The sequence below is a fragment of the Malaclemys terrapin genome, chromosome 2, assembly GCF_027887155.1.
Source record: "Malaclemys terrapin pileata isolate rMalTer1 chromosome 2, rMalTer1.hap1, whole genome shotgun sequence".
NCBI classification, from domain to species: Eukaryota; Metazoa; Chordata; order Testudines; family Emydidae; genus Malaclemys; species Malaclemys terrapin.
This window is the reverse complement of record NC_071506.1, coordinates 25406924-25429218: the sequence shown is the minus strand read 5'-3', so window position 1 is coordinate 25429218 and position 22295 is coordinate 25406924. Positions and strand designations below refer to the sequence as shown.

General features: G+C 41.9%; 1 protein-coding gene across 3 annotated transcripts in view; it reads right to left on the bottom strand.

Annotated features, from left to right (window-relative positions):
• SAMD12 (sterile alpha motif domain containing 12) overlaps nt 1–22295 on the bottom strand; it is a 219729-nt gene that overhangs the window by 44881 nt on the left and 152553 nt on the right. The window contains exon 5 of one of the 3 annotated variants that reach the window (XM_054017286.1): nt 17495–20553. The exons of the other annotated variants lie outside the window; for them this stretch is intronic. Within the exon in view, the coding sequence (XP_053873261.1) occupies nt 20474–20553 (80 nt within the window). The 3' untranslated portion in view covers nt 17495–20473. Of the gene's footprint in view, nt 1–17494; nt 20554–22295 lie in introns of those variants that run through there. 3 annotated transcript variants of the gene reach the window in all.

Below are 22295 nucleotides of genomic sequence, written 5' to 3'. Positions count from 1 at the left end.
AGCAGATTTCCCCCATCCTTCTTGGTCTGACAGATTTGGTGACCTTCAGTTTATGTCTCAAGGCTCCTCTCGGTTCTCCTAAGCTTTTTCTGAAGTGATGAGGGGGAGTTAGTGGACACAAGTTTGTGGTGAGAAAATCTGAGTTTCAGGGAGGACGGAGTTTTGAAAGGGCTTTTTAGTTTTGGACCTTGATTTTAATTTGTATGCTGTATGTAACTTCTTCGTATTAATTTTCTGCACCTGTGCCAGAGCTTTGACCAGGTGAATTTTAAACACATTAAATATTGCACACTTTCCTCTTTGTGATTTTATTATGCAAAAAACACTTCTCTCTTCACTTTGAAACCATACACAAACCATAGCTCCAAAGGCAGCTTGATTTATAAAATGCTGATCGAACCCAACCTTTCAAGGACTCAATATTAGTGTAAAGCACAGGATTCAAAACAGGAAGAACTAAATTTGATCTCTTGGGTCCTGAAAGGTAAGAGAAACCAAATTTTTCACATGCTTTGTTTAAAAATGTAAATATTTTTGTAATTTCTAGATCTACACTTATATTCTGTTCTGTCTCCAGAGCTTTACAGGTCACCTGGAAAGCCTACTTGTTTCTAAATGCTGCAACTATTTCAACCTTATCTGTGACATACGATCTATGTTTCAACATCTGAAAGCAATGACAATCTTTTGAGGAAGAAACTGGGGAAGGCCACACTCTAGCCTTTATTGAAATGTATTGGAATAGGAGGACTCTTTAGTAGGGCAGTGTAACGGGGTCGGCATCCACCGCTAGCGAGCTGCCCCTCTGGTTGGGTGTGTCCACGTCTTTAAACCAGTCCAGCCCTGGTATGGGGCCATATCCCCAGGGCTTCCTCCCTGGAGACACTATATTCCTGCAGCCCTCCCCAGGCTCAGCCCCTTACTCAGTCCCCACAGCCAGCCAAAAGCTCCTTCATTGCTCCCCCGGTCCTTGCCAGCAGACTGTCTTTGGCCCTGTTGCTCTTCCAGCCAGACATGCAGTCCTTTCTTCTCCAGCTCCAAGCAGCAACTAACTGTCTCTGTAGCTCCTTTTTATAGGGCTCTCTTGGCCCTGATTGGCTGCTCTCCCTGCAGCCACTCTAGCCTGCTTGGAGGACCTCTCCACTGCTCCTTTCCTGGGATGGGTGTGGCAGGACCCTGAGGCCTCCAGCAGGGGGCCTCTGGCCCTAGTCCACCCTATCACAGGCAGCATTAGAATCAGAGGGACAGCTGGTATTTATGTGAATGTTCAAATTGTTCTCCGTGGCTTTCCCTGAAAGCCAGCTGAGTCCTCAGCAGGATGCATTGAAAAAGCCATGAAACACAGGATCTTCAGCCCCTCCATACTGTATGCATCTGGGCCACAGCAATTACTACAGGGTATGGGAGAAGTAACAGATGCTTTCCCCTCGTGAGGGATTTTGGCTTTGTACAGCCATGCTCTGCCCAGACCAACAGGCTACACTCTCATATTCGCTCTCCTTGAGCATGCCCCGTGCAGAGACCCACAGTTCATCTCAGCAGAATGGGTGTAGAAGCATGGCCTCTTTACTGACTCCCCATTTCCACTGTCAGCTCAAAACCCTACAGAAAATCCAGTTTTGACTGCATTTGGGGCCCGACCTGAACACTTAGGATTTGGTCCAACTCCTTAGTGAGTACCAATTCCACAATCCCCTGAAGATTTTTTCTGCACATTATTAGTTCCAGGTATCTTTCCCTTTGATCTTTCACTTTCATTAGCAAATTGAGCATCAGTGTTTTTGGATATGTTTTTCTTCTTCTTCATTGTCACCAGTAAATATCATAACTTCTTATTTTCTTTAATGAGTGCCCCATCACCTTCCTATTATGCAAGACTAACTAAGTGTGTCCAACTCAACCAGTAAGCACCAACCCCAGAAGACAAGTAGTTTAATGATGAAATCCAACCGATCAGATAGAAAAATAATTCAAAGGGACCATTAGCAATTATCAGCTTGTAGAGGGAAAACAAACCTAACACACAATAGAAAGTGTACTTATTTGATCTGCTCACATTTAGCATCAATTAAAGAGATACTGCCAAGTAGGCAGACCTCAAATTTTAATTATCTTGAAATTTGCATACTGTTTTAGTAAATTCCTTTTTGTTTAAGCCTGTGTAATATTCCTTTTAATTATCTGTAAGTCTAGGTCTAACTAATTATATTTTTAAATAAAAAATGTTATTTCATGTAGGTCCTACTCAAAACAGGAGAGGACACCTTATGCTCTCTGACTGTGGACTCACTTATTAGATTGCTCCCATGTTTAGGGTCATGCTGTTGCCTAACGACCTCTACTATGGAAAGTCAATAAATGTTGAGATTGTCTATTAGATTTGTAAATTTTGACACAAGACGAGGTTGTTAGGCAGAAAAATGGATCGGTTCAATCTAGATGTGCATGTTTGCCATTGTAGAGCACAAGCCATGCACAGCTTTGTGTGAATGGGATTAAAGTAAGTGGGGGGGATTTAATTATTTTAATTCAATGCTAAAGTGATTATTACTATAAAAAAAGCAAACAAGTACTTGACAGACTGATAACTGGTAACAGAACATTCATCTTCATAGATAAAAATCAAGATCCCCTAAACTTGGTACGATACACTCAGCACAAGATCGGTAGCTTTAAGCCATCTTGACACTCCCCTGATCCAGGGATAAACCAGTCCTAGGTAAGTTAGAGATCTAACTTATACCTGAGTACCTCTGGCCCTAAGGGGCTGTTCCAGCCATTGTGGATCACTGGGGTATACAATCACCCAGCCATGCCCTCCCCCGCCACCTTTTTTTTTCCCCTTCAGATGCCCTCTGCACAAGGGACCTCCAGGAGAGTGCTGGCACAGAAGTAATTACAGAGACTCTGTTGTACTGAAGGATTGAACTAGGCATGGGGAATTCACAGCTATCTGACTGGAATGGGGGAGCCAAAAATCTGGAGTATATAAAATCTGAGGCCTAACAACCCAATCCTTTTAAAATCTAACCATGTAAATGGTACACCACCAAGGCCATGGGAAATCCAACACGGATTTACAAAATTTCTACATCTTGCTGATTCCTTTTGCATACGATCTTTGGTTCAGCCTTTCCACTCCATCCACAGAGTTAAAACACTTGTCCAGGCACTCAACTCATATCTTGTTTACTGCAACATCCCCTTCTCTGGCCTTGGAGAAATCCCACCGGGTCCCTCTCATATCTTTTCAAAATGCTACTGCAACGATCATTTTCCTACCTCATCACTTTGACCTTATTACTCCTCTCTTTGCATCCCTCCACTGGCCCCCATTCTCAATTAAACATAAGCTATTTGTCTTCCCGTTCAAGGCACTCCCCACCCTACTCATCATCTCTCATTCACTATCAAATGCCAGTTCCTGCCTCTGCTCCGCCAATGATGCCAGCCTGCATCAGCCACTTGCTAAATTTTCAAACACCTTTGTACTTTCTTCTTTGCCCTTCATCCTTGGGAGGAGCTCCCCATAATCATCTCCAAATTGTCCTCCCTCCAAATCCCCCCTTAAAACTCTCCTTTGCTGTTATTAGAACCGGGCAAGTTTTTTCAGACAAATAGTTTATTTGCTGAAAAATGCAGTTTGGGGTTGACCAAAACTATTCATAAATGTGGGTCAAAACTTGACAAGTATTAGATAGCCAGCATGTTGAGACCACTGCCTGTCATGCTGACCATTAATGTCTCATGTATTTCTGTTTGTTGTATTCACTTGTTGCCTCTCGTCTTACACTTAGATTGTAAACTTTCTGGGGCAGGGATCGTCTTTTTGTTCTGTGTTTGTACAGAGCCTAGCACTGTGGGATCCTGGTTTATGAGTAGGCCTCTGAGGCACTCTGGTAATACAGATAAATAATAAATACTAATAGCATACAGAAAATGCAGATTTTGACTCAAACAGAACAGTGAGTTTACTCGTCATCAGTAAGAAATGAGGAAACTAGTGTACCACACAGAAAAGGGATCAGGTACATTGTAGACAGATTGCACAAACATTTCCACAAAATTAATATGCAAAAATCAGAATATGTAGCTTCATTTGGAACCATAGCAGCATACAACTTAATTCAGCTACACCTCAGTTTCTTTGTACTTGCTGATGAGATGGGGGTGCTGGAACAATTTTTATAGTGGGGGTACTGGTGATGGAAACCATGGGAGCTATGTATTTGGTGTTTATTTTATTACCACTTCAAGAAAGAGGGTATAGCAGCAATCCCAGCACCGCTGTGATGACAGTCTATAGTTTTAAAATACTTTAATAGCAATGATGGATGGACAACACATTCCTTTGGGATCTACTCAGTGTATTCTGCCCTCACTCGATGCAGTGCACAGAGACCAAAGTTTTTTTCTTGGGTGCTTAAATTTAGGAACCTAAAATCTATATTTAGGCAGTTGAGTAAGTGGCCGGATCTTCAGAGATGCTGATCCCCTCTTACTCCCATTTAGACTATGTGTACACAGTGTTGGGAATCCAAGTCACAGCATCACCATGTGGGGACTCCTTCAAGACCCTCGGTTCCTCAAGAATTCAGTCCGACTCCAGTCTTGTCACTCAGGTTCCTTTATTTGGCATACACCAAAGCTAAGCTGAGGTGATCAGACTGAAGTGTAGGGGATGGGAGTGAGGCATACCACTCATCCAAAATTACACAGAAACCTTCTTCTTCTATATGCATTTACACATCACATTGCACTAACACATTTTGGGATTGACTTGGTTACTTTGTAGGAGCCAATCCCTGGACAGCATGCTCTGTCCATGTACTCTGCATGCACGACTTAGTCTTTACCTCATCTTACATTCCAGCCTTATTTTATCCATTGTTACTTTGTCCATTGTAAATGGTTCTCTGAGTGTGTCCCCCCCACACCTTATCATAGCTAGTAAAAACATTCTGTTTCCAGCCTGCTGAGCCATTTACCTCCCAAATCCTGTTTCCCAAGAAATGAGGCCTCACTCACGTCCAATTACTCATGTTAAGCCAGGCCTACACACAGCAGCTGAGAGTATGCTTCCCAGTGCGGGAAGGCAGGCGTGTGCTAGTACACTAAAAATAGGGTGGCTGTGGTGGCACGGGTGGCAGCTAGGACTAGCCATTCGAGTACATACCCCGGGGGTTGGGCAGGCAGGGGCGACTCCAGGCACCAGCGCACCAAGTGTGTGCCTGGGGCGGCAAGCCGCGGGGGGCGGCCTGCCGGTCGCCATGAGGGCAGCAGTCAGGCAGCCTTCGGCGACATGCCTGCAGGACGTCCGCCGGTCCCGCGGTTTCAGCGGCAATTTGGCAGCGGGTACGCCGAAGGCACGGGACCGGCAGACCTCCCACAGGCATGCTGCTGAAGGTTGCCTGATTGCCGTATTTGGGGCAGCAAAATACATAGAGCCACCCTGTGGGCAGGCTAGTACTCAGGCAGGTAGCCTGAGCCACAACCCTGGTTGCTGCAACCATCCTGCTATTTTTAGCACACTAGCTCAAGCAGAGTTAGCATGCGTGTGTCTACCTTCCCAGGTGCCTTGTGGACATTCACTGTCTACATACTATGTCTAAGGGTGAGTTGCAGGGAGTCCGTACCGCTGAAAACGAGGTCACTTACTTATATGTCTAAATATGGATTTAGGTTCCTAGTTTCAAAAATATATATATCTGAAAAACAGTGGCCAGAGTCTCTCCAAAGACTAAACTGGCGAATAAACTGGCCAACTGTCTCAGTTTACTCCATGCATCCAGATTATTTAAAAGCTGTTCAAGAATGAGGAAACATGCAATTATTGGGGTAGAATATGAAGGTCTAACTAATATACTAGCAGCTTGATTTGTAGAGGCGCTGAGCACCAGAAACGCTCACTGAAGTCGAAGAGAGTTTACTCTCCAAGTGAAGTCCCAAGGGTTTAATCCTGTCTCTGATACACAGGCCTGCAGTCTTGTAAATAAAATCAGCCTGTCTCTGGGAATGTGCACACAAGAGCTGTAGCTATTTTTACAAGATATGCAGCGATGTACAGCCTGGTTAATTAAGATCAAGATTTGAACCCTAAATTAGAAGCACTGATAGTAAATCCAGCAATGATGTGTGATATTTACATAATTTACCACAAGTAAGGCACCTTCAAACTGCGACCTTAGTGTTCTCTTGTCTAAACCCAAAGATGACCCCATTTTAACTAAATAAACCTAATTCTTTTCATACTATTTTGGTGAAGAACTTGAGGTAACATCCCACCACTCCTGATCTCTTTTGTACTTTTAAAGGGAAGACAGAATCGTTCTCTCTTCTTAGGTCACAGGCCTCTCCAAATTTTATAGCCCTGCCACCCACAAACACAGACTGTTCTTCTACCTGCAAAAACTTAACACTAAACTAGTTCAAATCACTTTCCAGTTCACAAGGCTATCTGTTACTAGGTAACAACCCCACATATTCCTTGGTGCACTTGCTGAATTTGAGGCTCTGTGTTAAAAGTAACAATGGCAAAGAGAAAAGGCACTCTCTAACGGTGATTAGTTATTATCAAACCTTTTCACAAGAGAGCACTGAATTGTGGTACAGACACAAATCAGTGTCAGTGCATCACAGTACATTTAAATCCAGTTTTTCAGAGAGGCCCCAACTCAGCTTCCACTTAAGCACACACTATTCCAGTGTCAATACCTGCATATGCAGGGCTAGATTATATCTGCAGCATAGGCAATAGAATTTGTGCACAAATTCCAGTAAACCCAGGCATAAGAGATTAACATTGGAAACTGGCCACTCGGGTGTTTTTTTGTATGCAATGTTACATAGGCACAAGTATAAGCCAGGATCTGAAAAAAAAAAATCAGGCCCTAGAAATAAGTTTAATTTTTGACCCCAAATGGGAAGCAAGTGAGTGAGTGTGTAGGTGGGGTCACGGGTGGGTGTGAGGGAAAAAAAAAAATCATATTTCCAGAATCAAGATGCTTAAACTTGAATGATGGATCTCTCCATGCGGAACATCCACAATATTTCTGCCTTATAGCAGAAGATCTAAGACTGCAGTCCACCAGTGGTCATGCCTAATCAGAACTGTGCTTTGTGGAAAGCTGGGAAGGGGATCTCACTGCCTTAATATGTGCAAATGCACTCTTGGATTCTTGTGCTGTGATCTGTAGCACAAGACTGACCTCAAAAGAGAATTTAAGGTGAGCAGAAATGTGAAGTATCAGAGGGGTAGCCGTGTTAGTCTGGATCTGTAAAAAGCGACAGAGAGTCCTGTGGCACCTTATAGACTAACAGATGTATTGGAGCATAAGCTTTCGTGGGCGAATACCCACTTCGTCAGACGCATGTGGTGGAAATTTCCAGAGGCAGGTATAAATATGCAGGCAAGAATCAGTCTAGAGATAACGAGGTTAGTTCAATCAGGGAGGATGAGGCCCTCTTCTAGCCATTGAGGTGTGAACATCAAGGGAGGAGAAACTGCTTTTGTAGTTGGCTAGCCATTCACAGTCTTCGTTTAATCCTGAACTGATGGTGTCAAATTTGCAAATGAACTGAAGCTCAGCAGTTTCTCTTTGAAGTCTGGTCCGGAAGTTTTTTTGCTGCAGGATGGCTACCTTTAAATCTGCTATTATGTGTCCAGGAAGGTCGAAGTGTTCTTCTATAGGTTTTTGTATATTGCCATTCCTAATATCTGACTTGTGTCCATTTATCCTTTTACGTAGGGATTGTCCAGTTTGGCCGATGTACATAGCAGAGGGGCATTGCTGGCACATAATGGCGTATATTACATTGGTGGACGTGCAGGTGAATGAACCGGTGATGTTGTGGATGATCTGATTAGGTCCTGTGATGGTAAATATGTGGGCAGAGTTGGCACTGAGGTTTGTTGCATGGATTGGTTCCTGAGTTAGAGTTGTTATGGTGCGGTGTGTGGTTGCTGGTGAGAATATGCTTAAGGTTGGCGGGTTGTCTGTGGGCAAGGACTGGCCTGTTTCCCAAGGCCTGTGAAAGCAAGGGATCGTTGTCCAGGATGGGTTGTAGATCACTGATGATGCGTTGGAGAGGTTTTAGCTGAGGACTGTAGGTGATGGCCAATGGAGTTCTGTTGGTTTCTTAGTGCCATGCTAAGGCAAGTTCTCCCACAATGCATTATGAAACAATGAGTGGAGCTCAGCTTAGTGCAATGCTAAGAAATGTGAAGGAATCTATGATCTTCCGCAAGCTAGTGGAGAATGAAGGAAAGTCATGCATTTCAGAAAAAGGGTTGAACTGGAAATCCAGCTGCCCCAAATCTTGGGGAAGGTAATGGATGGATCATCCTTTTAGCAAAGTGAGACCTGGAATGATGGGATTCCTTTAAAATTTCTTACTCACTGAAAGCCAAATCCTGGTCTGATTAAAGTCTATGGGAGATTTGCCATTGGGTTCAACAGGAGCAAGATTTACATACAGTCACCATACGTCCCATTTTGGCCGGGACAATCCCCTTTTTAAGTCCTGTCTCAGCCGTCCCAACTTTTTTTTGGCAAAAGTGGACATTTGTCCCATTTGCTCTTGCCAACTTGATCAGTTGGCAAGAGCAAATAGGACTAATGCCCACTTTTGTCAAAAAGCAGGGTGCAGATGAACGTGCGGGGGTGGGGGGGATAAGTGGCAACACCAGCCCCACACACGGGGGGGGGGGGAGGCAGGGCTCAAGTGAGCAGCAGTGCCAGCTCCGTGTGGGAAGGGGCGCCCAGTCAAGCGGCTCAGGCCAGCCCCATTTGTGTGGTGGGGAGGGTTTAGCTAGTCCCATGCAGTGGGTAGGGCTCGGGCTAGCCCCAGGCGGTGGCCCGTACTGCCTTTGGGAAATATGGTCACCCTCTTTAGATCTGAAGTTCCCACTATCATCAACCCCAGCTGAGAGGGAAGGAAGATTTCTGTGTTGCTAATGTTCCCCATTGTGCTGGCAGTGATTTCTCAAGGAGACAGAAATAGATAGATAGCTTTTCCACAATAAGAACATACAGGTTCTGTGATCCTGTCTCTGTGACACTTGAAATAGCACCACCAATATGTTTGCTCTATTTCCCAGCTTGACTCATGACGCATACATCTTCAATATGTCCTCCGTCAGCGAACTGATTAAGATTTGGCCAGGAAACTCCAGGTGGTTAATTGATAAGAATATATCTCAAAGAGAATTCCTTTAATTATGTGCATTTGACATCTTTATATATGTTTTATGAGATAATAAATACATTTTCACTGGGTATCCATTGATGCCATATGGCAGCTCACACAAAGCTGAACAAATTAGGTATAACGAGGCTCATTAAAAAAAAGCACGATCTACTACTAAAAGACTTTTGGAACTTGAAAGATGGGGTTCAGAGGTCTGCATAATAGAGGAAATGCCCTCCAACTCCTTCCTTTGGAAACACTGGCAGAAGTCCAGAGTATCAAAGATGCTAGTGGCCTTGAGAAGACAGAAAGAGTTATCTGTGTGACTGATCAACTCAAACAACCGATAGAAGATTGAGAAGAGGAGGACATGGAATCAAGAAGTTAGTAGAATGTGCTCTTACGATCTTAAACTACTTTACCAAAGTAATGTCTTTCAGCAGTTATATAACTTTTATACTTTGCAGCCCTTCCATTAGAAATTTCAGAGTACCTTAATAACAAACAAAAGGCTTGTCTTCACTGCAAAGTTAACTCAAGTGCTAACTCAAGCATTACCCTTTACCTTGACTTCTGTCTACACACAAAACCCCTTAACATAAGAATGGTGATGCTTTTAACTAGAGTTGGCTGATCTCAGAAAGGTAGAGGCTAAAGAGTGAGTGAGCACAACTTGTCACCTGCTAACATGACCCCTTTGAAGAGTAGATACAGGCTAGCACCATTCGCCTGTTGCAAGTCCTCCAATGTCTTCCCACAACTGCCCCATGTGCCCAGAAAGGGTAGGCAAGTTCTCCCACAATGCACTATGAAACAGTGAGTGGAGCTCAGCTTAGTGCAATGCTAAAAATCATGGGATATGCCCTCAGAAGTCTTAGTGCCACACAAGTGAGTACAGCGCCAATGTGGACACAATAACTTTAGTATTATTTTGCAGTGTGGCTTCTCTCCCTTGAGGTAGGCTAACTCAAGAGGAGTAACTTGAGTGTAGATAGCTCAAGTCATAGGTGCCAACTCCACGAGTGCTCTGGGGAAAAAAAATCAGCTGTTCGGTGGCAGGTCCTGGGGGAAGGGAGCGGAAAGAGGCGGGGCGAAGGGTGGGACCTTGGGGGAAGAAGTGGAGTAGGGTGGGGACTTGGGGTGGAGCAGGAGTGGAGCACCCACACAGAAAAATGGAAGTCAGTGCCTGTGACTCAAGTTAATTCTTCAGTGAAGACATACTCAAAGCCTCAAAACACCCTGTGAGGCAGGTAGGTAGTTATCTCTAACAGTGCAACAACTAAATAACATGATCATTTGTCAAAACTCAGCTAAAAAGATTAAGTGATTTACTTAAGAAACCTGTGCAGAGTCAGGATCCCTGTCTGATGCTTTAAGTGTATCCTTCCTCTCTGCTCAAACACATGGACAACATTATAAAATGGAACAATTTATGATAGACATTAAATAGAAAAAGGTGACAACAGAATGATAATGGTAAACAGGAGGTTGTTTTGTTTGTGAATGACCAGGTTGTTGCGCTTTCTTCTGATTACTGGCTGCAACACCTTTGGGATTGCTCAATAGAACATGAAGTATTCCATTGTCTTGCTCCTGGACATTGACCTACTCTGTTCTTAACCCTATCCCTTCCACCTAATTAAAATGAACCATGGTGTTACAGGGTGGTATCAGCATGGTACAAGACTTTCTTCATTCTTTTAGTCTCTCGTCATGATTCTATTTCCCTCAAGCTCTAACAGATATCCTAGGAAAAGTGACCATTGGGTCTACTACCTGCATCACTTCTGCATAGTGTAGTGCTCCTACCAAAACCCATCAGTCCTTGATTATCTTCTTTAGGGTCCCTGATTTACACAGCAATCTAAAGCACTAATGAAATTTGAATAGAAGTTGCAGATGCCTCAGAAAGGGATAAGACACAAAAGTACAAGAAAGAGGGAAAAAACAAGAGACGATAGTGCTGGTTCAGTTTTGCTATGCTAAAGTGTGTTCTTTTTGGAAGGTTTGCCCCCAGTTGACACTATCATGGCATGTGTATCATCTGGTTGGATATACTGTTGTATTATTGGTCAGGTGCAACATGAATTTCTCTGGCTATTGTTCCTTCACTAATTGCAGACCCACTTCAGGGTCATTTAGCTGAGCAGCCAGTCTATTTAACAGGATGCTCCATGCCACCATTAAAGAAAATGCTTGCAACACATTATACAGAAGATCCTAAAAAAACAAGACAAAAAGCCAATTAAATTGTAGTGGTTCTATTTCTTTTCCACGCTATCCTACCTTTCCTATGGGAGTAAGATAAACTAATACTGTATGATGCTCTGTGTTGAACTTATTATTTATGCACAATAAAGAGTTTTCCTCACTCTTTTCCATAAAGCACACTTCCTGACTACTGCAGAGACTGTAGATAGATCCATTGGAAAACTGGCGGGGCCCTGTCAAGTGAGCAGTCAGGTGCGGCACACCAGAAATAATGCCTATTAAGCCCAAATCCTGCAAGGTGCAGAGCATGGATGTGCACAATTAGGTGCTTCATATGGAACCAGTGTGTCAAAATGATCAGGATATTCAAGAAAAAAAGGCAAAGTTTATACTTGTTTAGGTCTCATTCAGTAACAGGCTAGAGGGAGCTTTGGGGGAATTCCTGTTAAAGTTGTGCCACCCAATTAAAGAGACTTTTCAGGTGATTTCACTCTCTCACCTCTATTTTATGTCCTCTCGGGAAACTGCTAGGCCACCCCAGAGAGGAGTTATCTCTCGGCTGATAAGTATACTTCTGAAGAGCGCATCCTTTGGAAAGCTTGAGACCCCATAAAAATGGTAGGTATTTTTCATAATTTCCCCAAAGATGATATCCCTGGTCTTCAAACCCCACCCCTACCCTTCCAAGCACACATCCTAAATATAGTGCTCAAACTATCCAACTGAAAGTACTGTTCAGGAACAAATTATAAACATCTCTAGCAAACTGCATGTTCATATAATTTGTTTACTCTCCCGGCTTGTGGTTGTAAGAAAGTGTATTATGTTCCTCACACTTCTTGCCTACAGCACATTTCTTTACGAGAGCCCTTAAGTAAAATGTGGGCAGCATATCACTGTCTGATTTTCTTTTATGATAGCGATTGCTGGAAATCACCCCTCCTCCCCAAAAAGCATATTGGGTCTTCAGAGTCTGCATGATCACTGAAATTCATCCCTGTTTAAATGTCCCATGTACTGCTCTTCTGCAAAGGGTGAATTTCATCCTTTGAGAGAAAAAAATGTTAAATATTTATAAACATCTAACTTTTTAATTATTATTCTTCCACTGATGTGCAGAGGATAACAGATGTCTTTGCTGAATCTATGTTCTGACATTGTTGGAACCTCTAATTAACAATCCCATTATGTTAGCTTTAAAACTTCTGCAACAATATAAATTAAATAAATAAATTAATTAATGGAGATATCCTATCTCCTAGAACTGGAAGGGACCTTGAAAGGTCATCAAGTCCAGCCCCCTGCCTTCACTAGCAGGCCCAAGTACTGATTTTGCCCCAGATCCCTAAGTGGCCCCCTCAAGGATTGAACTCACAACCCTGGGTTTAGCAGGCCAATGCTCAAACCACTGAGCTATCCCTCCCCGAGTAAATAATTGTGTTCTGTTAGTCTCAGTCCTGCCTAGAATTGGGTGGCACACTGGTATATTCCATCACTGGACAATAATTCAAATTAGAATCTCTCATCAATACGGACAATTGACATTCATAAGAAATAAATCCAAGGGACACAATGAAACACAAATCTGTAGTTTTTTCTCCCCTTTGTTGTTAATCACATTCAAGTTGTTCAAATTTTAGTATGTTATTGAGAGCAAGTAAAGTTAACAAGAACAGAGCAATTCATATTTACCTCTTTTTTTTTTTTTTTTTGCTGGAGAAAATGTCATCATCAGCTTTCCTATGGACTACTTATTCTCTGCACTCCACCCATGAATCTGAGTTATTTTCTTTTGTCCACTCTCTACAAGTATGTATGTGTGTGTTTCTCTGGCAATTAGCTGATAGCCCCATTTAAAAAAAAAAAAGTCTGGAAAATCTCACTACTTCTGCTTTACTTCATCTCTCTTAGATGTAGCCAAACGAGATAACAATCAGGATCCCATTCCAGTCATATATGTGGGATTTGCTTCATGAAGGACCAATGCACTATTTTAGGACCTTCACACCAGCTGTTCCATTCCTTTGGAAAGCTGAAATCGCCAAATGGATTTCCCCCTCCTTTTGGGTACACAGGAACCAATATATGTCCTCGAAGCATGTCTTTTTCTAAGGGCTTGTCTACACTTACTCGGGGATCGAGAAGCGGTGATCGATGCGTCGGTGGTCGATGTAGCGGGTCTAGTGAAGACCCGCTAAATGGACTGCAGATTGCTCTCCTGTCGACATCGCATAGTGTGGACCCCGCGGTAAGTAGATCTAAGTTACGTCGATTTGAGTTACTCTATTCACGTAACTGAAATTGTGTAGCTTAGATTGAATTTCCCCTGTAGTGTAGAAAGGCCTCATGCTCAGAAACTCTCCATTCAGCAAAAATATAAACAGCAGATGTCAAGTTTTCTGCAGCAGCAAGAGGAGTTTTAGAGAGAAATTCCTGATCTAGCCTCTCAAGAAGCTTTTTTTAAAAATTATTTTCACTCTTACCCAGCACAAATTTATCAGTAAAGGACTCAGCATTAAGCACAAGCACATATTAGTCAATAAGCTATTACCAAATACCTTTTACTCTATTTCATGATACATATCCAAACCTTTCCTATAGCAGATGCCATTTTGGATCTGAGAGGTAAGACAGACAAAATAGAATACAGAGTTTATGCCGAAGGTGACACACAGAATACACACTGTAATCTAGAATACAAGTGCAAATCTAAAAGATTTGATTAAAGCCGTTAATGTTGCAAAAGCAAAAATATCTAAGATGCAAACGGTCTCGTGGATTATCTAAAGACTTGTCTACACATAGACGTTCATCTGCAATTAGGTAGAATGTGAATTTAAAGCAGATACACTATTCCTGATTTACTCCAGGAGTGGACAATCTTATTCTGGAATAAAAGCACCTTATTCTGAATTGACTTAATTTGCTTTGGAAGTGGATTCAGACTTCTGGAATAAGAGTGCCCGCACACAGAGAGAATACCTTGTCAGAGGTCAGGGCACTGCACCTGTGTTTCCTCTCAGTGGTCTAGCAAGGACGGGCACCCACTCGCAGGCTTCTGGCTCTCCAGCCAGTGCCTTTCTGGGAGGATACTTACATTTCTCCCCCTTCTGACTGGGGTATTTCCAGGCAGCACAGCTCTCTGCCTTCACGTTGAAGCACACACAGCTTGCCCAAGGGCACCTGCTTGCTTTCTCTTCAGAGATGGTTAACAGGCATAATTGCTATAGCTACAAGACACCACACAGCACTTCCTACACAAGCCTACTTTATTCTTAAGATAAAAAGCATTATAGAGAAAACATATTGAAAACAATAAAAGAACCTACACACATGCTAATAAGCGTACTAGACATCACCCAAACTCTAACATGGGCTCTGGTAGGAGCAGTCTTTGAACACCCCATCACAGGGTTTCCTTTGTAGTCATAAGTTCATCACAGCCTCAGCTCAGAATTAGCACTTTCATAACATGTGTAGTCTGCCCTTTATACAGTTCAGGGGTCATTGATCTGCAGTTTCCAGGAGCCGGTAATTAATAGACATTGACTTTCTTCCCCTGGGCATAGTTTCAAAAGAGTGGATTTGAACTGGGTCATCCCCTCACGCACCAGACATTTTCTAGAAAATCCACTTTACATGCATTGTCCCAAAAAGTCCTCTGAAGTTCCTAACATTTATATTAGTCAAGTCCCTAGTAAAGTTGCATACAATCCTACAATCACACATAAACAATTGTATTTTCAGTACTATGGACCTCATAGGCACCAAACCCAATTCAATAAGGTTTATCTTTATTCCATAAGGTGTATCTAGGACAATGGTTCTCAAACTGTAGGTCGGAACCCCAAAGTGGGTAATGACCCCGTTTTAATGGGGTTGCCAGGGCTGTTAAACTTGCTGGGCCCTGGGGCTGAAACCAAAGTCCAAGCCCCACCGCCCAGGGCTGAAGCCCTCAAGCTTCGGCGCCCCCCAGGACGAGGAGGAGGCGGGGACTGAGGCTTCAGTCCCCCTTCCTGGGGTCTTGTAGTAATTTTTGTTGTCAGAAGGGGGTCGCGGTGCAATGATGTTTGAGAAACCCTAGTCAAGGATATAGCAGGATATTCTCAGTCTGTCACATAGCTATTCCGGAATAACTCCCTGGATAGAGAAGCCCTAAGTTGCATTTACGAACCTGAGTCAGAGAAACATACTCTAGGATAGAATATGATGAGTTTAATGTATTCAAAGTCACTTCAAGGATCTCTATGTGGCAACTGGTTGGGAACCAGTAAATGTTGTTCCAGCAAATTGCTTTTGCTAGATCTAAGTCTCTCGCTTTAAAAAAATACAAAAAATTCTCACCACAGGCAACACTATAAAAATATTGTGGCAGAGCTCTGACCTTGTCCCCGCGGGTCCTGCGCTTCTAGGCGGTATATGCTAGCCTCAGTGGCTCTCTGTGACCCTCCACGAACCCTCCCTTCTCTCTCTAGGGCCAGGGTTACAGTCTACTGAGCCCTTTTCATCATAAGCCAGCAAGGAGGTTGGTGAGAGAACTCCCCCAGTTTCTGTTGTCCCTAGGGCTTGTTTTAGAACAGTTTAGCCTCCTATCCTGACAGGGGCCTGACTTCCCCTCCCAGGAGGTGTTCCTGTAGTGGTGGGTTGGGGGGGAACCCGGGCCCGCCCTCTACTCTGGATTTCAGCCCAGGGACCCTAATGGTAGCAGTTGTTGGCAGCCAACCTTTCACTGCCAGAGTTGCTACATTTCCCTGGGCCACTTCCCCACAGCTCTCCTGTTTCTCCCTTCTTCACCCTTACCTTAGGGCTTCCTTATCTATAACTTGAGGGTGTCTTCATTAACCAGCCCTTCAGCCGCACTTCCTCACCCTTTGCTCTCCCCTGCCTGCCTGGAGTGAGCCCTTTTTATAGTATCAGCGGGGCCTTAATTAGAGTCAGGTGGTCATATTAGCTTAATGCCCTCACCTGACTCTTTGCAGGTTAATTGGAGTCAGGTGTTCTCATTAGCCTGGAGCAGCCCCTGCTCTGGTCAGTCAGGGAACAGAAAACTGTTAATCCAGTGGCCAGTATATCTGCCTTCTGCTGTACCCAACTGGCCTGGGTCTATCACAATATATATTGAAAAGGTTTTGAGTTTTATTTCACAAATATTAGAAGCACATAAGGCTACAGTGTATCTATAAATATCTGTCTGTACCATTTAGGTGAAAATATCAGGTTAGTCCCACAGTGCTTGCCAGCTACAGATAGCTCTTGGTAGGAGGGAATTTGGCACTAAGATGATGTAGGTGCAGGAGTTTGAAGGCTAAAGTTTTACATGTATTCTATTCTGAAAAATAAGTCTATTAAAAATAAGTGTCACTGCAGGTTTCCATGTTTATTTTATCTCAGGTACTCCTGATTGCATATGTTCAGTTGATAAGTAAAACGACTGGTTTTTCTAACTGCCAACCTTGAAAACGAAAGCTGGGATCTGAGAGGCAAGCTGGGCTTTTTCATTCTTATACCTAATTTGTCCTTAATTTGTATTTGCTTGCATAGATGTAACTGATACATATTTAGTTCTGCTAACATTATTAATGGGAGAGGAAGGATTGACTTCTTCAGCAGTGTTCACAGTGAAGAGCAATTACCTCCCTACGTTAGAGGTGATGTCTCTGTCACTGTCCTCCTTTATGGCTCACAGATATGAGATAATGCAGCACATTATATAACTTGTTGCCCACTCATTAAATGAACATGAGTTACACCAAAGTGTCTATTAACTCTTTGTAACTAAGGGTGTAGTACAAGCCACCAGAATACCCATTAGCCATTTCTGAGTCAGCCTAGACTGATAAAACTTTGAGCTGCTTCTTTCTCTGCAGGCTCAAGGCTGACGCAATCAGAGCCAATGGCTCTATTATAATGAGATGAAATTTTTAGAAGGCTACCCTAAACTATAATTAGTTCATAATTAGCAGGGAACAACAACAAAAAAAATAGCATTCATTCACTTAAAATGATTTTTAATGTTATAATGACTGGTACATAATTATAGCAGAGCAGGGCTGTTTAAAAAAAAACTGACTTCAAAAGAAGAGGGTTCATTTGGTGTTTATTTGCTCTAAGGTTCTAATTACTTTGGAAACCGCCAACCCTCCTTATAGGATTACTAACAAAAAACACCACTGCAGCTTTGAGGAACGCTGAGCAAATCAGTTTTTAGCACCATTAAAAGTCTTCTATAAATACCAGATGCATATGCACACACACACCCCCATTACTATCCTTCCTTAGAACTCACGAGATAACTAATGGCAGAGCATATCAGAAAAATGAAATGGATCTCTCATTGTTACAGCGCAAACAATATGGCAATGCTGGTGACAAAGAGCAATTATTTTAGATTGGGCTATATCATAGTTTAAGTTTTATTTTGTTCTGTTTCACAAATACAGTAGTATTGATTCATTCCCCGTCCCCTTTATACTTCAGATTTACAGACTTTGTTAATCACTCCACGACAGTCACTTCAGCAATTTCATTTAGTAAAATTAACCAGAAAAATCTAGTCAGATTTATGTGGATTTCATGTGGCAAACTACAAAGCTCTGGCAACTTCAACTGCTGGAGCCTGGATGAGATTTGTGATGCTATCTGTCTTGGAGCTAGCTAATAAATCACATCTACTCCAGGTCTTCACCTAACTGACAGATTGAAAAAGAAACACTAACAGGCCTTGTTAGTGCTCTTGAAAAGAGCACCAATGTAGGGTCCTGAGAGGTACTGACTTCAAAGGAGGATGTGGGTATTCAACACTTCTCTGAATTTTGCCCACAGAGATGCTTAACCAACATATTGCTCTCAATAATGCAGAGCAATTAAGCCATTACCAAGTACAATCTGAAAAATATTACGAAAGGAATTTTCCTCAGAGAGGAAGGATGGTCCCATGGCTAAGGCACTGGATTGGGGATTCAACTCATGGCTCTGTCACAGACTTCCTATATCACTTCATTCCTCAGCTGATAGCATGGAGATACAGTAGAACCTCAGAGTTACGAACACCTCCGGAATGGAGGTTGGTTCATAACTCTGAACAAAACATTATGGCTGTTCCTTCAAAAGTTTACAATAGATTAGAACATTGTCTTAATACAGCTTTGAAACTTGACTATGAAGAAAAAAAAATTCTGCTTTCCCTTTCTTTTATTTTTTTAGTAGTTTATGTTTAACACAGTACTGTATTTGCTTTTTTTTTTTTTTTTTTTTGGTCTCTGGTGCATCTTGATTGTGTATTTCTGGTTCCAAATGAGGTGTATGGTTGACTGGTGAGTTTGTAATTCTGATGTTCGTAACTCAGAGGTTCTACAGTCATACTTCCTTCCTTTCACCTGTTTGTCTTCTTTAGACTGCTAGCTCTTTGGCACAGCAATTACCTTTTACTATATGCATGTATTGCACCTGTTGTCAGCTGAGCCATTAAGTGCTGCAGTAATAAATATTAATGATTAATAAAGCTGGTCACCATCTTCAAAATGTCTCCCACTTCCTCATTTATTTTTTCCTCCAAGCTAATAGTTAATAAACTTATCAAAAGTGCAGGGCAGTTAAGCATTTTCCAGGTACAATCTGAACAATATCAGGAAGATTAGAGAGCATTTCTACCTTAAAAATACAATTTAAAGTGGTAGAGCTATCAATAAAAACCTTTCCATATACTTAGACATTAAAATGCTATACTGTAAGTTTATGAGATCAACCTAAAATGGTGTCTGTTTAGTTAAGATATTGACAAACTAAAATGCTGACATGGAACTTCCAGTAGGCATTGCCATTGAATCTGCTGTGGGTAATATACTTTAACATGTTGATGTTAACATAGGTCATGTGCCCAGATGCCACAGAGATGGGCACACAAAAAGATAATTACATAATACAGGAATCTTCTTGCTTAAAATCAAAATTTACCATTATGCAAGACTTACATATTTTTTTCTCCTGGCAGACTGCCAATTTATTTATTTCTTCCTCAGCAGGTAGCTATCTCCAGATATGCCAGAAAAAATTATTATTTATTATCCCTTAAATTTGTAAGCAGTTCAATATAGTTTTAGTTAATCAGGAGTTGGCGAAGCGTAATCCAGTGTCCAAACACTGAGTTCTATAATACAGCCTGTACTGCCAGAACTCAGCATGCAGTGTTCCATCTTCATCTGAGTAGACCTGTAGTCTCTGTATAGGAGGGTGTATCTCATATTAAAGATGAGGCACTTAAGCATGATACATTTTATGCAATTAAACATGGCCCTCTGGCTCTTGGAAAATGGCCAGCACAACTCTTGTTTGGATTCCCCATAATACAGTTATTACAGTAGAAAACCTGTACTGTATTTTCATTTGTAACCATGACATGGAAGTCAATCCTGCTAGCATTTACTACTAGGTGTAGTGCTTACTATGGCAACAGTGCCTATGCCTTTAATGGAGCCACCCACCACAGTAAGTACTGCACACATTAATTAGTGTTTGCAGGATGGGGCCCTACATTTGTGATCATTTTCTAGTGTATTTAGGGCAGGGAAGGGGAAATTGCTGTGTTCAGTCTTGTAACAGTTTCTGTTGTGAAAAGCCCAACAGCTCTATGATTCCTTAAGTTGCTATTTTTGCAAATACGCACAGACAGAGAACATTTTAACAAAACTTCACAATCAGGCTATGCTCACAGAATGCACAGCTTATACTTGCAAGTTCTTTACTAGGCTAATTCTGTTTTTTAAAAGCAGCTTAGCAGAGATATCTGCTCAGATTTCTATTTGCATTCAATTGTGTGAAATTCTTCCATAGAAAAGAAATATCACTTCTGAGGTAAAAACAACCACACTTTCTCATTAGCCTGAAATATCTCAGATGGGGACAGCAATCAAAAGAGAGAGCTTTCAGAAACAAGCCCAGCAGAGAAAATTAAGTTACATAGGGGGAGTTCAGGAGGACACTGTGACAAATAATTTACTTTTTCAACATAGGAAAGGGGAGATTGCTATAAGGTAAATATTAGGTGGATTTGCACAAGCAGCTGGAGAATCTCTTATTATTTGTCATCTTTGTCTTGTGCATTTATATACCATTTCACTGCTAATTCCAACCTTTCATGAGCAGTTGCTGTATCACCTAGGGAAAAAAACAGGAAGTAGAAAATGAGGCATGTGGAATTGACTTACTTATTGTTTCCCAATAGAATAGTTTCCCTTGAGGACAAAAGAGCAAATTCCCATTATGATCTAAATATATTATTTTCTCTGAACGCACGTCAGGCAAGATTCCGTGCACACGCAGATGTCTCAGAACATTTCTCCTCCGACTAACTTGTGATGGGACCTTACTCATGCTGGAAAAGATTTATGACTATTCCCTACCTCCAACTTACCACAGGGTCCAATTAAATACCCATGGAAGTCTATGGGAGTCCAAATATTGACTTCAATGGGTGCCTGATTGAGCTGCTAAAACATTCACTTATTTCTAGAAAAGCTACCAAAGCTTTCTTAAAAAAAGAGAGGTTTATTTCAGTATTAAACCACCGCCAGGACAAAAATAGAATCCTAACCCCTTTCCTTCCTGAAACCAAAACGATTAAGGCTATGTCTCCATTAGGGACATTTTACCGGCATAGCCATCCTGGCATAACTCCATAGTGTAGACGCAGCCTACACCAAAGAAAGGGATTTTTCTGTTGATGTAGGAACACTACCTCCTTGAACAAAGTGAGTTCTGTTGACGGAAACATTCTTCTGCTGACATAGCTTTGTCTACACTGCCATAACTATGCTGGGTAGTGGGATGGTTTTTTTCACACCCCTGACAGACAGAGCTAGGTCAACCTAAATGTTAATTGTAGGTCAAGCCTCAGACTTCTCTGGATAGGGACATCTAAATATTAAGGACTCGTAGTGATAATTATTATACAATACAGCATTTTGGCACCAATGGTATTAATTGTTCTGTGACATTTCATAGCACTGACACTGGTGCTAACATTTAAAGAACAGGAGATGAATTAGAAACAAAAAGATTTCAATACAACTCAGAGTATACCGAATTTCATCAGCTTTTTCAGACGGAGATGTGCGTTCGGCTTATGTCGCTGAGTTTTAATTTTTAAAACTTATGTACATCAGAAGTTATTTTGGGAAGAATTCAACTTCAGCTGTGAGGTGCGAACTGACATTTTGAGGTATCATCAGAGAGATTACAATGAAATGTTAAAGAGAAAAGCCATTCCCTCTAGGCTGACTGAACCAGGAATGTTACTTCCTCAGTCCTTTGTGTGAGAGTCTCCAAGTTCCACCAAAAGCCTTCAGCTGCACAAGAGTATGCTTCAATTCTTCACCCACTTCCAGCATGCTAAAAATAGGGGTGACATCATAAACCCATTTTACCTAATATTATAAACCCAAGTGCATTCCAGTGTCAGTAAAGGAAACGTAAAATTAACTGTGCTGCAAAAGAGAAAAAGCTTTGTGAAAGGATATACTGTATTAGTACTCAGTGAGAGCACTATATGCCCTCAAGCTTCACTGAAAACATTATTACTTACATGTCATGAATGCTGGTTTCAGAATGCAGACTTTTTCAATACGACATTCATAATTTATTAACAGGCAAACACAAAAACCAGCTGGCCAAATCCTGAGTCACACTGAAGTTAACTTCTCATGATTAAGATAAACAGGATTTGATCTCCTATTTGTAGAACTGATTGAAAGGGAGGGTGCAATCAGAACTTTGACAAAGCAAATAAATACCTATAACAGGGGGACAGAAAGCACTAAATACAAATGTCACAGTCTCAGCATTGCCAATTATTAATGCAAAGAGACAAACCTTAACATACAATTCATAGTAACTTTGAA